The sequence below is a fragment of the Filicampus tigris genome, chromosome 8, assembly GCF_054856515.1.
Source record: "Filicampus tigris isolate MCC_2025a chromosome 8, RoL_Ftig_1.0, whole genome shotgun sequence".
In the NCBI taxonomy this organism is placed as follows: Eukaryota; Metazoa; Chordata; class Actinopteri; order Syngnathiformes; family Syngnathidae; genus Filicampus; species Filicampus tigris.
Genome location: NC_141224.1, coordinates 10326811 through 10343938, shown reverse-complemented (window position 1 = coordinate 10343938; position 17128 = coordinate 10326811). Strand labels below are relative to the sequence as shown.

Below are 17128 nucleotides of genomic sequence, written 5' to 3'. Positions count from 1 at the left end.
GGTTCTCGAGTGCCTTATCTGAATAAAGGTTTAATTAAAACACACATATACATACATACATATACACACACATGCATACACACACATATACTGATGTACATATATATACACATATAGTTTTTCTAATGTATTTGTTTCGCATTTAATATATTAAAATAGATAATATAAATAGCTTTCATACAATCTATTTTTAATTTATAGTAAATATTTTGTCATATTTTTATTTCAGAGGTTCGTAGCACCAGAAAATTGCATTGTGCACACTGCAAGAACTAATAGGATCAGTGTATAATGTGAAGTTATTTTACCTTTTAAAATGGAATGTGTTATCGCCCTCCCACACATTCTTCCATTCTCCGTCCCTCATTAACACGGAGGTCTCAGACTTGAGTGGGCACGTTAATCAGAGGCAGGTTGAGCTAGACAACTTTCTGTCATCAAGGACAAATGGCACTCAGCAATGCAGGAAATAATCATACAACAGCATAGGCGCATCTAGCCCATTTTTAGGGGTGCTTTAGCACCCCTAAGAAGAATCCAAACACTGCCAAAATATTAGAGATCTCGCTCGATATATACATATATTTTTACTATGTGCTATACACACACACAGCACTTGTTGACAAGTACCATTTTAACAACAAAACTACAGTACACCCCCTTTTGCTTAAAAATGGTTTGATCATCCTCACCCCTCCCACCTCTGCTTTTGAGTGGCAAGCGGAGCATGATCTGCGTAGAGCCGTGCCGTCCCATCACATAAGTGCGAGTGTAACATGTAGAAAATTTCTTTCCTTTTACCACTCAGTCCCGGCACCAGAGGTGGGTAATCCAGATCCAGAAAGTAAAAACCCTGCCACAGTTTGGTTTTGCCACAGGTGCTTCTACTCGACCAGCAGGTAAACGAGCTCAGTTGATTAGACGCACCTGTGGCTAAAGCCGAACTGTGGCAGGGTTTTTAAACTTTCTGGACCTGGATTACCCACCTCTGACGGCACATCATTATCAGATTGCTTTTTTTTGCTGCATTTACTGTTCACACATGTTGCTAAGTAGGAGCTAGCTCAAGTCTCTTTTTTTTTTTTTTTTCAAGCTAGGAAACATTACAGCCAGGTGATCAACCAGTTGACCTCCCACTGTCCTTTTTGGTTGGAATGAGGAAAACAGCTTATGCAATGTGCATGTGTTAAGCCTATAGTGCTAACTGACGCGTGTGGGCGTGCATGCGTGCGTGTACCGGCAGACAGGTAACCTCATATATGTTTTTCATCATACAAGAGCCAGGTTCAGATTAAGAGTGTTAGATCAGATGGTATCTCCTTCTAGAATGCCATTTGGATCAATATATTCATTTATGTCTTATTAGACAAAAAAAGCATTGCTTAGTTATCCTCCTTTTGGTTGATGGTACAGAGACCGAGAGGGCATGGAGACACCCATTTGTAGCACCTATAAAAGCAAAACCTGTGATCCTAGATACGCCCCTGTATAGCAGTAAATACATGCATGCTTAATGCACTTTTGGAGTACTTACAGCAAGAGGGGCATAGAAATGATACCCCCCCCCCCATGTTTTTAATAGAATGATTTACTGGCAGTGAGTGAAAAAGGCATCACCTTAATTGGCCCTCAGGGAATCGTGTTCAGGAGTTTCACCCGTGCTCTCTGTACTGGGACACAACTCTTAATCGATCAATCAGGAGCTTGGCAAGTCATCCGAGGGGCCAATTTATCATCTTAACTGAAACATTTTTGGACAATTCTAACTACAAGAATGGCACTTGACTAAATTGCCTTCATGGAATATTGAGAAAAATGAAAAACGGCACCGACAAGAAGGGGAGACTAGGGATGGAAGTCCAGCTGACAGTCGGGGGCGGTGTGCGAGTCAGGACACTACCTGTGTGGAAGGGAAAATTCAAACACCTGACACTCCCTTCTCTTGCCTCGTTGCATTGAAAGCAATTCCCGCACACAGAAAGCTGGCGATGATGTCATCTAATTATCAGATTACAGGATGGCGTGTCGCTGTGTGAAAGTGCGCACGGCCGCTGCATTATCCCGCTTCGCTGGATCCTGTGGATAAAGGGGGATAAGTCTTCTGTTACGGCTGTGATGCGGCAAGAGGCTTGTACCTGGGGGCTTGCAGTCTAGCTCTTTCCGAACTCCTGTTTGCACGTCAGCGTTGCTCAGACCAGTTGTGCCGGCGTGCGAACGCGGGCCTTCGCTGACATCATGTCGTCTTTCTTTCGAGAGCAAACTAGTGTTATAATCCATCAAACCGAATTCGGGAGCCCAAAGCAGACTCGATGCATTAGTCAAGGTTTTAATAAGAACAGCACATACGTACAAACCAAATGTAATGACGACAGAAGGTCAAGGTGAAACACGCACTGTGAACACAAAAACAAAAATAAAAGAGATGGACAGAGGCACAGCTGAAGGATGACACCAAGAACGAAAATAGCAAAACAATCTAATGTACACAACATAAGGAATACTACAAATTTGCAAAGAACAAAACAGAAAAAGTACTTACAATAAACATAACACAAAGTAAGTATTACTAGTAGCAAAACTCAAGAACGGGAAAGATAAATGCTATTGGAGTGAGTAATGTGACGCCATAATCCAACGATGTCTTTCGGCTTGTGCTGCACCTAAATTCCCTGCTGATTGTCATGGCCATCAGGTGTGCCACAGTTGGCTCCACCCACCAGCAATCACCCGGTAAACTGGAGACAGAAAAAAAACCAGAGCAGAAACTGGAACATGACAACTATACTTTCAACTGAATCAACTTAGGGGCTCCGAGGCAACGTTCACGCTGCTCAGATCGGAGTTTTTGGGGTGAAATCCGATTTTTGTGTGTAATCGTTCACATTACGTGCTAATTGCAAACTCGGTCCGTCTGGTGTGTGAACGGATCAAGAGACGGCATCACTCACAACGTAGTGTTTACAGAAGTATGGTTGCGGATGCAGCAACTCGTGCTTGAGTGGCATTGTTCTTAATCTTTTCCAATCAGTCAGCATCTCTGCTCATAAGTCAAGGTATCACTGTCGTATTATGATGTCGCCGTTCAATACGAGTGCACGGAGAGATGGAACAAAATACTCCCAAAATCAAATGTGACTTTAAGCAGCATCTGACAAAGAGGCAGAGCACTAATGAGTCATTCCTCCTTTAGGGTGAAAAATCTGATTAGCATTATTATCCTCCCAGACTACAAACATGTGCCAACACATGTTTGGAGGAATGCTCGCAATGAGCACGGAAGCCTCACACACTCAATCACGGGGAAACCTTTAAAACGCGACACATGCTTTGAAATGATGCGCGATCACGTTGGCGCTTAACGACGACGATGGCGGCGGCCGCGCTGGCATGGCGGAGCATCCCGTTGAGCTGAGACGAGGCAAATGGATGGGACGCTTTACGCTTCTCGCCTCTCGTCAGGGCGAGTACATGTGATCAGGGGAGACATGGGGGAAGAATTAAGTCTTTAAATTAACCGCCCCACACGGGCCACATTTCAAGACTTTAGCGTAGGTGAACGCGCGCATACGGAGCGGCGGTGGCATTCGCCGTCTGCGCAGGGACACTCAAGGGCATTTCAGCACCTGTTTTAAATGCCGTCGTATGGGGATGTCCATCGCCCCTCCCATGCCTCCCTTCCCTCCCTCTCTCTCTCTTTCCCCCGCTGGGCCATGCATAATAAACAGGTCTGTGGCGCGGTGTTGACCTTATGCAAGGGTTACTGCATGATGACACCAAGATTAAACAGTGGAAACTCCAACGTTGAATGCCTTAAAGTGGAAATCAACTTAAACTGATTTTTTTCAAGAGTATGTTCCCATCAGGCCCGCTAGTTGAAACACGGCATTCTGATTAATATTGCATTTGGGGAATAAGAGTTAATCCACCAGTTTTTAGCCATCTCAGGGGTCGGCCATTTTGTCACTTTTGTCGACCGAAAATGACATCACAACCGATCAGGGCTCAGGTAATGACCAATCAAGGCTCAGCTTCAGAAAACAGGTCCGCCGTGATTGGTCGTTATCTCAGCCCTCATGGTCTGTGATGTCATTTTCAGTCGACAGAAGTGACAAAATGGCTGCCCCAGGGAAGGCTAAAAATGAGTGGATTCACTCTTATACCAACGCAAAATTCATGACAATGCCTTGTTTCAACTAGTGGGCTTGCATAGAACATATTCTTGAAAAAAATATGATTGGGATGACTTCCCTTTTAACCCATTAAGGATGGAGCGCATAACCGCGTTTCTACCACTAGATCCGGGAGCGCTGTTGCGTCTTTCTACCTTTCAAACCGGGGAGCGGATACGTCACTGTCCTTTTTTAATCCAATTCGCCGTCTCTTAGCCAATTTAATGCATCAGAATATACATGTGACGGTGTCGCGAGATTGCGGAGGATGTCATGGAATTTTTTCGAGCCGTAGGTAGGTTAATGGCAGACGCCGTCAATCGCCGGGAGCTCTGATAAGTAACGGTAGTGCTATATAGACGACACGCACGACCAGTGGAACCAGTCGAACGTGATATGATATGGTTTGTAGACAATGACAATATTGACGTCTTTGTAACAGAATAGAGGATGGTAATTACCACTCCATTTTTAAAAAATTTAAATACTGCTTCTTTTGCACTGACACGTCATTTTTACATCTTCGATTGAAACAGTAAATAATAATAAATTCTGCCCGTGTGAAAGCCACATAAGCTCTAAGCTCTTTAATTCTTTTGGAATTATGTTTCTGTCTGCTACAGGGGCTGAAATATTAATCATTTTGTAAGTGTTGAATTTCAGGGAGAACTTCAGGTTTTCAAGAGTAATTCCAAAGGCGACCTTAGGTTTTGGGGAGCTGTTGAGAAAGGCGCTTTAGGCCTTAATGGGTTAAAGCTACTAAAATTCTGAGTTTGACTTCAGTAGACTTCATTTAGCCAGCATCAAAGGATGAACTCTATGGGCTCTATTTTTGCGTAACGCGCATCTGTGCCTTGCTGCAAACACTGGCGGATCCTGATTTTTGTGGCAGCGCAAGGCTCGCTGCACGTTTACCAATTTGGTCTCCAAGCTAGGCGGATCAATGCCACAAAAAGTCTCTCTCATAGATGGCGGACTAACGGTTTGGTGGCAGAAAGTCAATTTAAACCTTAAGCCTGCTTTGGCTATGTCTAACGCAGGATGGACAGTTGGACTAACGCAATGCATTTCATTCATAAATAAGTGAAAGGCGGTCATCAAACCCTCTGAATCACTGAATTTTTTTTTTAAATCATCCCATTGGGCAGCATAGCTATGGGTGTACACAAATTTTAAAGGGTGGGGTTCGGTCTCCAAGTGACGACTTGACGGTGCCATGTCACACTAGTGTTCTGCATTTAACAGGATTGAAAGGAGCCGCTTGGAATGGCCGTTACTGAAGTCGGCTGTGACCACTCCTACAGTTGCGCAGCCCTCCCTCCCGCACATCCGCTAGCTTACACTCATCTACTTGGAGCAAAGTGGCTCCAAACTTAAATTTTAAAGGCACAAGCAGAAATTTGGGGGCAACGCTGTAAATTGATTCGCAAAGTAAATATTCACACCTCCTTGCATTTCCACTGTATTACTGGTCACCCGGGTGAGGTGTCTGATGATTCAAGACCCTAAACACGCTATGACGTGTCCAAGTATCACCATCTGGGGTATTCAAGGACTATTTGGGAGAGAGTAAGCACTGATTGAAGAGGCAGTGTTGCCACAGTTACCCTGAAAATGTAATTTAGTTACTTTACTGATTTCATGATTTTAAAAGTAACTAAATTAGATTACATGTCACTTAAACAGTTACATTCAGCCTTTTGGGAGGTGCATTTTTAACAGTCATAGGATAAAAAATGAAAGAAAAATAGCCATTTTTGACTTCACTTAACATAAATACTTGTTTTTATTTAAAATTTTTAAAAAAGCAGTCGCTCAGGATTTCATTTAACATTAATAGGCTACTTGCCATCAAATTTGATGTTGTATTTTTGAAGCTAAATAACACTTTGTCACCAGCACTGAGTGTACAATGAACCTGCATATCTTCATCTTTAGCTGACATAAACTCAAAGTGGTGACTGTATTTCCAGCATGAAAACGTGCATCTCTCTCCTTCCTCTATTGTCGTTTATGTTGCTGGTTGCTCATTATGTACGCACTTGACTTGTTAGGGTCACGGGTGAGCTGGTACCCATGTAGCTGACTTCGGGTGAGAGCCTAACATGCATGTTTTTGGAATGTGGGAGGAAGAAAACACCTACGCTATCGAGCACAGGGAGAACATGCAAACTGACATTTGAACTCGCGACTTCTCGGCTACGAGGCAGATTTGCCATCCACAATTGCAACACGGTGCCCGTGTTTTATTGTACAATACTTTTTTCATTTCAAACTCAAAAAATGGGTTTGTCGCACCGTGACGTCTTCCTCTTTTTTGCGCGTGTGTGTGTGCGCGAGAGACAAATTATTTCCCTGTCACCGCTACAAGTTATGCTCGGTCAGTCAGACTGTCATCACTGCTCTGCTGCACCACTGATCTCTGCAGCATCTCACCCCCCCCCCCCCCAACACCCCCGCCCCGCCCTCTCTCTCTCTTAGCATGTGTGTGTCTGCATTGACTTTCCGTCGCCAACGTTTTTGGAGCGACTCCCAACACACCGCCGCGGGATCACATCAGCACGTACAGGCCCGCACGTGCGGTTGTACACAAAAGATGTGTGTAATGAGTGTGTCTGCGTGCGTGCGTGAGAGCGTGTGAACGAATACGCGGCCGTGCTAACCCAGGAGATTAGGAAAGCGCGGCGGAGGGAGAGCAGAGGTTTAATAGAAACTTAAGCGGCCCGCAAGAAGAACTAGATAAGAGAAAGAGTTTTCACTTGGGCAACGTGGTTGTTAATTAAGATTTAAGGCGCTTTTATTGCCATGAAACGTGGTTACAGGCTTTCTGTGAACTTCGAACTAGAGATTGAAGCCATCACAGTAGCAACAATACCATCTGTGACACACCAGAGCGGTGGGAAGCTTTCGAGGGGGAGGAGCTTTGATTGGAACGGGTTCAATTTAGGTGAAAGTGGACGATGACGTGTTGAAAATCAAATATTCGTTTAAAGAATGCTTTGATGCTTGTACTGAAAGGATCCACATTGAAATTGTTATTATCATCAAAGATCCAGCACATGTTTTTAGTAAGCATACTTCCAGTACTTCCACAAACAAATAATGCATCTTTGTGTTCGAAATGAGTTATATCGTCACTATTCATGGGGAATAGGGACGAAAATCTGCTTAAACACCGGTAACACATTTTTACATTTTCTAAGCAGAGATGCAAGTAAACTTTTCTAGATGAACTTTTTTGCGCTGATTCAGAATCTGCTGTCGTTTATTTCTCTAGAACATCAGGTTTTCATCATAATAACAGTAATGCAATATAGTATAGTATTATATAGTAATATATTTAGTTATATTTATAAATTAAGGGCTAGGTTCAGAAACGTGGTTTTTTTTTTCTGAAACGTCATAGCTATAACTTACAACACGTTAAATCTGTATTGCACAAGCTATTGGTCCAACTCAAAATAGTAAAAATGAACATATCTCAAAAACCTCATGTGCTAGAAAAGCAAAAATCAAAAATGTGTTTAAGGACACATAATGCCATCTCTGATTATAATTGGCTGTTAACCAGGGTAATTGAAATGTTTTTTTTTTTTTAAACCTCCCAAATTCTTGAAAGACCTGGGACTACCAATAAGTGTTTAAATGGGTTGGACCAGCCACCACCAACCCCCCCCCCAAAAATTCTGCAGATAGTTGAACAGTACGGTATATTGGGGTCCACTGTATTTTATTGTATTTATTTTAGATTTTAGGCTTGTCTGGATTCAATGAATATGATACAACAGTGTCGTTGTCCGTGTGGATATGGGCAACTCCGAAAATTGGAAAGAAATGAGACGACGATAGGGTCTCCCGGTGAAATGCACCACCATGCTTCACTGTAGGTATGGTGTTAAAAAAAGTGCCAAAAACTTCAACCTAGGTCTCGTCAGACCACAACACATTCTCACACATATGTTTGAGAGATTTCAAGAGTATTTTTTGTCTTTGTGAAATAAGGCTTCTGTCCTGCCATTGTTGTTCCATGTATTAAACAGCCTGTACTTGCCAGAAATTCCCGATGGACTTTCAATGTTGCTGTATAGGCCTCTCAGGAGTCTTCCTGACCATTTTTCTTCTCAATTTTGGAGGGTTGCCTGCACAAAAAGAAACACAAACTTGAATCTATTTCGCAAGTATGAAAGCATGCTGTTTGCAAGAATGTCAGTGCGTAAAAAACAGGAGTGTATTCTTTATTTTTTACTTTTATGTTCATCTCTTACCTGTGTGCTGCTTTACCCCTCACTGCTGTAACACTTGAATTTCCCCTGTGGTGATCAATAATGATTTATTTCATCTTATCCATATGAGCAGTCATCACATATGCGCACCCTGCAGAGTCTGTTGACGCCACAGACAACAGATCCTCTGCATCCAGTTAGTGCACAGCGGTTTGGCTTTGTGCGATAGAGCGGCCGTGCGCACGATCAATATTGATATCTCCCCTCTCTTGGCACCACGCAGCCAATTGGCCGCCGCCAGTAGTTCACTGGATGTGCACCGTTATTGATTTATGAATATTAGAGCAAATAACGATCCCTGCTGCGGCCAAAAAGCCTCTCTAGGTGAGTGCGTAGCGAGGAAGGCATCTCTATTTTTGTAATCGCCCTCATAAAGAGATGATCACTACAGTCTAATTCTATTTAACTCTCGTAGGCCCTCATTTTTTCCATATTTGTGTCGACTTTGCAGTAATAATTTGTACCCACTTGTGTGTGTGTGTGTGTGTGTGTGTGTTTTGGTTGTGCACGCATGGCGGTGCGTAAGTTCTCTCGCTCCGAAGTCTAATGGGAAGTCCTGCTGAAATATTCATAGTGTCACATTAAGTTTGCAATATTTGTACTGGGAAACAAGCAGGATCAGACCTTAGCTAGCAGCCACATTACAAGCACTCCGCTCTGCCTTTAGTGTGACACAGCCGCTCTTTTTTTTTTTTTTTTTTTTAGGAGGAGCCACTTGGCATTTCAGAATCGAACCCAGAATTCAAACCGCCATTTTGCAAGACAAAGCACAAGACCTCTGTATATCTCGGGAAACTTGAGCTTGGTTATGTTTGAAAAAAATTGGTGTAATGCTTCCACAAAAACGTACCAGTGATGGCATCGAGTAAATGCGTGATGATAATAACCATAAAACAGGAAGTAGAGTTGTTTTTTTCCCACACTTTTACGAAACAATTTTCACGTTATATCGTACAGTTAATGTTTAATTTCCGTTTTTTTCACTTGTATGATTGTTAACGATGTTAAAAAGTCACTTAAAATATTCCCAAAATAGTTATTACAGTTGCCTCTGAATTGCTTGGGGGTTGCGAGTGGTGCCCAATACGTCTATTTGTTTTACTCATTTGCTAGCTTGTGCATTTAATATTAGCGTTAACGGCTAACGCGATGGAGATGCTTCAGCCTGTTGTTGCATCTCTTCTATTTTTACTTTAAATTGTTTGTTATTTAAATTTTAAATGATATGTCTGTTCTTAGTGTTGGATTTGATCAAATAAATTTCCGCCAAAAATGCGACTTATACTCCATTGTGACATATATGTTTTTTCCTTCTTTATTATGCATTTTATGTGCGACTTATAGTCCAGAAAATACGGTATTTCTTGTTTTCTTTGTTAAAACAGTACATGCTCTAAGAATCTGGCAGTTCCTGGAAGGGAAAAACATCACTGTGACAAAGTAACAACCATAATGACCAGACATGATTAATCAGGGGTGCAGATAAATACATGAGGTCCGTAAACATATTTACATGTAAGTCGCCAGCGGTTATCACCACCTCCTTCTGTATTTAATAAGGATACGACATTGTCTGTTGCCACACTGGCCAAGAGCAATGAAAATGCTACGGTCCTCCATTCGAGAAGTGAGTGTGCTACATTCAAAGGGAATGACAGGAGCTGCTTTGATCGGCTGGCTGTGTTCACACCCTCAACGGCGCACACTTTAAAATCTGACAGCTTGAACATATTTGCCAAATCACTAACGCGAATCCGCACAGATTTACGCAGCATGCCGTGCTGGATTTGGATGAAAATAAAGCTCTGAGACTACAACTAGAATATCTCTCAGGTGAGTGCAGGCATTCGCCAAGGCGGAACTGTTTGTCCATCTGTTTGTTAGTGAGGTTCCCGGAGGTCATGACAGCCCTATTTTCACAAAATGTAATGCGCCGTGGGATTTTGGCCTTATTTTTGCCCATGCCCAAGTTTTGCTACATTTTCTCACTGTCTGTCCCGGTATTTGTGACAGGCCGTGGGACTCTGCGCTTGGTTTCGACCCACGGTTTACCATGGATACCATTCCCTCCCATTTGTCGGATTCTGTCAAAGCTTTCTATGGACGAAATGTACTTGTAAAGGCTGAATTTGTAAAGGCATGTTTGTTGCGACAAATGACGCTCCCCTGCTCGACCCGACTCAGAGTAGGCATCATGTGGGCACATGTATACACTGCACAAAGTTTTTATTGAATTTACCCAATTTTATTTTGTCAAGTGGTTGCACTAAAACAAACTCATCTGCATCTAGATACATTTTTTAAGTAGACCTTATATCTACTTAGTAGACTATACATCTGCTTAGAAAATGCATCTGGATCCAGATGATTTTATTTTGCGCAGCCACTTGACAAAATTAAATTGAGTAAATTCAACACACCATTTTTTTCATTGTACTGCCATTCAATAAATGTTTGCTGATGTTAGTTTTCAGTTAACAACTAATTCATCTCTTGTACCAAAACATGCAAAAGTGAATGTTGTTAGAAGGTTCCACTGATTCCATCGTGACTCGAATGGTGAGGATAAATACCTAGATGGATCGACATAGATTTGTCCAGATTCTTACCGAAAAGTAATGGCTTCTTCCTTGGCCAACCTATAAACTATCTTATAACGTCACCGCACAGGAGCCAAGTATCCTCAGATTAGTTTGGGCATCAGCCACATGATGAGCACTGAGATGCAGGGAATGCGTTCTGCTCCATCATTGTTTAAGTGGACTGCTTCCTCCTTCCTGTCTCACAGTGCTCTTATTGCCCTGAGCTTCTGGGAGTATTGCACATTAGTCATATGGCGCGTAATGCTTATTTCCCCTATGAATATGTGCACACAACTGAACTCATATCGGCACCCACATGCCGTAAATAAAACCAAATGCTACACACACACATGCTGCCAGGCCTCGTATTGAAGATGTTGTATTAGCCAGGGAAGGGCCAATAAATGGACAGCGTCTACCAGCAATGCATTCGGAGGAGATGGCGATAACAGGAAGAACCAGAGTGGGATGGAGACAGCCAGTAAAAGAACATACGGGCCGTTTCGGATGTTGCAAAAGGATGGAAAAGAGCGCAGGGAACAGAAGGTTCAAAAAGGGGGAAGTAGGGAGGGGAGGGCAAGGAGGAGAGTTGCGTGATGGGGCAGGAATAGAGTCCTCATTGATCCCAAGACAGAGGCTATCATTCCGCTTGGCTGAGCAAGGCTCTGTGCTGCAGGGCACCAACCAACGATGAAGGGACCGTCGGATGCTAGGGAGGAAAATACACATGAATGTGTGCCGCGACATGCAGAACAACAGTGGAGAGATCAAGACGACACAAAAATAAACCTGCTCAATGCTTTAAAAAAATGTGGCACAATGCAGAATTCCCGTCGCAAACGCGGCATATTTAATACAGCATGTCTGCCATGTTTGTGAAATGTGATACTACCATGAAAAAAAAAATTACTCAGTTGTATTTTGTCAAGTGGTTGCACAAAATAAAATCAGTAGTCGAGTTTACATTTACTTGACAAAATAAAATTGATAAATTCAACAATTTTTGTCAGTGTATGGACTTTTTCGGAAGTGCAATGCATTTCAGCAGTATATCACAGTATATACGATTGTCCTTTGTGTATAGTTAATTTCTTTGTTAGGAATGTTTTTGCTTTTTCTTTTTATTATCATTTTAACCAGCAACACCTTGATGACATGATACTGTCCATAACGATTGGTCCTTTTTGTGTCTCATGTTAGGGGCCGGTTTTCATTAGAATTTTCCATTTTGTTTTTTCTAAGGCATTTGGGTGGTCACTTGATAAGTTTTTTCACGTTTTTTTTTTCAACCCTCTGATCCAAACCTATTTGAACTTCAAATACATACAGTATCATTTATACATATCATGCTTCCATCAGAAAACATAACAGTATGTAAAATATTGTTCTGCTGTTTTAAAAGTTTAACACCAAGTAGGATTTGTATTGTCGTTCACCCCTGTTGATTAAGAGCCTTTATTTAGAAAGATAATTTACAAACCAAAATGGATGTCTTGATGGGGTTATTAAAAACAACAAAACGTTCACACAAATGTTCTGTCGGAAGCCTAACTGTGAGAGATAATGTTAAAACAAAATAGTCCAGTTATAAATAGTACGTAGCTTTTGATAGTTTTTTTTTTATTTCCTTGTGAAAACACAATGCTATTATATACAATAAGTGTGTGATCCCATTAAGAAGTCATTATGTTCTCCCAGAGGGTGTGAATCAGTCATCGCAAGACTTGTTTGTCTTCCTGCTTGGCCGTTAAAAGCTTCTGATTGCAGGGTTGGGATTGTAACCCTGTTGACAGTAAAGTGTGAGGTCATTATGACAGCGAGAAGACAGGAAGGGGTTGTATTTTCAGGGAAACATATCAGCGCTGCTTAATGTGTATGCTTGTGAAGGTTCAATTTCATCCAAAGACAGACACAAGTGACACGTTCCTTCACTGTAGCAAATTATGTGCTGTCATTGCAGGCAGCCTCGCGGCTGACACGGAAGAGCGATTGGTGGAACATCTCTTGAACCCCGCCCACTATAACAAGCTGATCCGTCCTGCCACCAACGGCTCTGAGCTGGTGACTGTGCAGCTCATGGTGTCGCTGGCCCAACTCATCAGTGTGGTGAGCACGATCCCTCTAATTGCGCAAAGGTCATTTGATGCTAAGGGTTGAATGAGCAAAGAGTTTTTGTAGTTAACAATAAATTGGTCAAAAATCGATTAAATCGATGATGTCGTTGATATACCGTATTTTCCGGGCTATAAGCCGCACCGTTATATAAGTCGCACCTATCAATGTTGAAAACTTTTATATTTACTGCATTTTAACACTGCATCAACGTTGCTGATTAAAACAGAAGAGAATCAAGAGAAAATAAAGAGTACTTATCTTCATTTCACTGCCGACTGCCGCTCCAGTTTGTCAGCTAATGTCCACCAGACTCCACCATCTAATGTTCTACTACATTCTACATATGCACCTTTCTTGTTTTATGTGAATAAAATCAGCCAATTTAACACACAACGTGCTAAATCAACAATAGCATTTTACATCGAAACAACAGAACAGACGTAACATCAGCCAATCGCATTCATGTGCACTTCAGGGACCTCTAGGAAAACATCAAATCAAAGCATTACAGAACCTAATGCAATAACCTAGTCTATGGCGCCCTCGCCTGTTGAACTCCTCCACCTGCAGTCACATTCAGTTAATGGGAAATGTATTGTATTGAATTGTACTGTCATTCCGGTTACAGCGCCCCGAGCGGTGGAAGAAAAATCCACAGAATAGCCGCACCGGACTATAAGCCGCATGGCTCAAAATCTCTGAAAAAGGTCACGGCTTATAGTCCGGAAAATACGGTAGCAATTGCAAAGCAATTGTTTTGTCTTTTTTTCTTTTTTTTTTAGGAAATGTATGATGCAGACACCTCTAACACAAAAATAACAATTTGAATTATTATGGCTTTTGCAAGACAGAAGCTGAGCTGCACTGTGTTTGTTTACGGAATAGTCGTGCGGTTGGAGTGCAAAGTAGTTACACTTCTTATCATATCCCGTGTGTGAACCCTAACAACCTTCCATCACATTGCATAATAGCATTTGGTTATTATCATTTTTATGGCACGCTTTCACAGGCGACATAAAATGAAAATGACGTGGGCATTGAGCTTAACACCTGTGCTGTAAAGTTACACGCGAGGTTGCACAATTCGTAATGCCACCAAATTTTGGGGTACTTATAAGGAAAAAGATTTCGGCAGACAACGCGAGAGTGTCATTCATTTAGCTTTTTCTTTGACTTTTTTGGGTGACGCTTCTTCTAAAAGAGAGGCCAACCTCAACAAGGAGTGGTAGAGAGGAGCGTGAGAAAAGAAGAATAAACAGTACAGTAGAGTAGCAAGTTATGTCACGTATCCAGTCTCACCATACAGTGGTGGAATGTTAAAAACAAAAACAAGAAGTGTTTATGACTCGTTTTTGAATTATGCCACAATCATTATCGTTAAGCATGTGATGTCAACAATTTGGAAATGGATGGTTATAATGTGGTCATTTTGTTGCAAATGTTACGGCATATTATTTCTTTTATGCCACTGACCCCAAAATCCACCAGCTTTCTCCTAATTATGCGGCATTAGAATTGTAGAAAATGGTCTCTAATTTGTGATGATTCAAAGATAACGTGTACATCTGGAAAGCATTAATGCAGTGACGCTAACTTCTGCTACACGGCACTTAAATTGATTTTCCCGACTGCAAAAAAAAGTGATTAATGGTCAGCTCTTCTAGCGAGAGCTGAAAATGAGGCGGTCTAATGATGTAAATCCCAGGAAATGTGAAGTCAAGTGCTAATTAGCCGGGCTAAAATCCTTATCTTCCCACTTTGATTAAATTCAGAGCAGTATGTGAGATCCTTGCGAATAAAGTTAAAGTCCACTGATTTAATAAAACAGATATATAATATCTTTGTGTATTTAGGGAGCTTTTCCCCTATGACAATAATCCCATTTCATAGCAAATCATCTAATATGCTGCCATGCTCTGCACACATCAAATGGCTTAGTTTTGGAGATTGAAGCACATTTGAGTCAATTCCCTCAAAGGAGTTTGTCCAAGTACCAGCCCTGGAATTCACCCAAATTGACTGCTTCAAACCAAAATGGCAGACTTCCTGTTCCTTTTAGTGGAGGAGTTTTTTTCATGTGTCTTGTTATGATAGAAACTGCCACCCTATTTTATGTGGATTGGTGAAACGGGGGCCAGGGGCTAATTTGTACACAATTTAAAAAAACAACAACTTGATTTTCAGTTACAGATGATTTTAAAATGTGTTAAACTAACATAACTGTACATTAAATTAAGTAAATCCAAATGATATTTTTTTCAGTAGGTCACATTTGGGACCCGTAAAATTCAAACATGTTCACCAGGATACGCTAGCTTGCAAAAATAGGTGAATTTTTGGCATGTCAAGGCGAGGCATTTGTCGAAAGAATAATGATAAACAATGTGAGTACAAGAAGGGCCTTTGCACTGCCTGTTCTTCAGACCCTAATTAAACTCCATGTTCATTTTCAGGCCACTGAATTTCATTTTGACTATTAAAACTGGTGTCAGGGGGCAAATTTTGTCCAAATTTCCAGGCATGCTATTCAGTGAAATATAGGTGTTGTGTTAAGGACCCCAAAAAATAAATGTTAAATAGACAGGAAAAATGGGCTTCCGACTATGCTTTGTCCAACTTAGGGCTGTTTGATTTTTGATTTTTAGTTAGAACCCCCCCCAAAAGGTTTGGTTGAAGAATAACAACAAGCAGCAAAAGGGGCAACTATACTTTTACAATCATCTTAAAATGTGCTTTGTTTATTACAAATATTTCCTGTTCTTCTTCTTCCGCAGCATGAACGAGAGCAGGTGATGACGACAAATGTCTGGCTGACACAGGTGACCTTTCACTCTTAAATACTCAAACATGCACACTCAAATTAGATCTAATGAGGTAGAAGCATCTGAGCATTTTCTTTTTTGGCCCAGCCAATGTCTACACAAAGCTAAATGTCCACACATTAAAATGTGGCGCACCAACAGACAACTACAACTACTCATTAAATCAGTGGCTCAAAATTACCATGCAAGTAGCACTATCATGACCAACATTATTATACAGTACTGTATTATAATAGACCTAAGTGTTAAAAAAAAAAAAACACGGACGTTTTACTTCTAAAGAATATATGTAATATGACTGTAAACCACTGTAACATTGGGCACAGTTTGATCACTCGCACTGTCCTTAGATATGGCAAAATAAAAAACTGTACTTAAATAATTCAATTAATTAATCAATTTTGCATGTCCCAAAATAAGATGATATGACACAGTGCGTGAGATGTTTACTTAGTGAGTCAATCACAGTGTCAAATTGAGGATTGGTTATCTATGTAAATGAGATTTACGATTGTTATAGTCTTAGACTTAATGAAAATAAAAACAATGGGCTGTACATGCAAGGGAAGCCTGATTTTGTTTTACTTCTGACGGCGAAGTATACAAGCAAATTAGGACGACGTGTTCACCGCGCACATAAATATGGATCCACACATGAAAACCAATGAGTGGTATGTCGTTTCGACATAATTCATGATTGGATTATTTACAGATTTACGCACAATAACAGCTGAGCGAGGGCAAGGATTTACGACAAGTAAGCGAGAGTAGAATGGCCATCGGTGCTTTTTGGATGGGAACTCCGGGAAAGCAAGGCCGCCTGTCGCGAGCTGGGACGAATGGTGATGAGCATAATGCGTCACAGTTGTAGCATGGGCGGGTGAAACGCATGGTCCCTGAGCCATATACCACACCAAAAATAATCATTTTTTGGATCACAAAACAGTTATGTCAGCAGTTTCCATGATTATTTTAAATGATATATATCTGTCAAACTTGATTTTTTTTTATTCAGGATAACTAGACGAAAAGATATCACAGTACTGTTTAACATTTTTCAGTAACACGTTGACTGTTACAAGATAGTGGCGATTGTTTTTCCTATAAAAATAATTTTAGATTAAAAATAAAAATTCAAATACATTTTCAATGTCACA

At 41.2% G+C, this 17128-nt stretch overlaps 2 protein-coding genes across 11 annotated transcripts in view; one reads left to right on the top strand and one right to left on the bottom strand.

Moving 5' to 3' along the window:
- Window positions 1-8580, bottom strand: part of cgna (cingulin a) — a 45112-nt gene extending 36532 nt beyond the window's left edge. For 2 of the 10 annotated variants that reach the window (XM_086038386.1, XM_086038375.1), the window contains exons 1-5: window positions 2540-3293; window positions 2351-2393; window positions 2136-2246; window positions 1618-2076; window positions 309-431 (exon numbers count right to left, since the gene is read on the bottom strand). The gene's annotated coding sequence lies outside the window, so the exon portion shown is untranslated. Of the gene's footprint in view, window positions 1-308; window positions 432-1617; window positions 2077-2135; window positions 2247-2346; window positions 2394-2539; window positions 3294-8220; window positions 8309-8434 lie in introns of those variants that run through there. The other 8 variants (XM_086038379.1, XM_086038383.1, XM_086038376.1 and 5 more) reach the window with 8 other exon arrangements.
- chrnb2 (cholinergic receptor, nicotinic, beta 2) overlaps window positions 1-17128 on the top strand; it is a 28765-nt gene that overhangs the window by 1524 nt on the left and 10113 nt on the right. The window contains exons 2-3 of the mRNA XM_086038388.1: window positions 12995-13140; window positions 15924-15968. Of these exons, the coding sequence (XP_085894514.1) occupies window positions 12995-13140; window positions 15924-15968 (191 nt within the window). The remainder of the gene's footprint in view (window positions 1-12994; window positions 13141-15923; window positions 15969-17128) is intronic.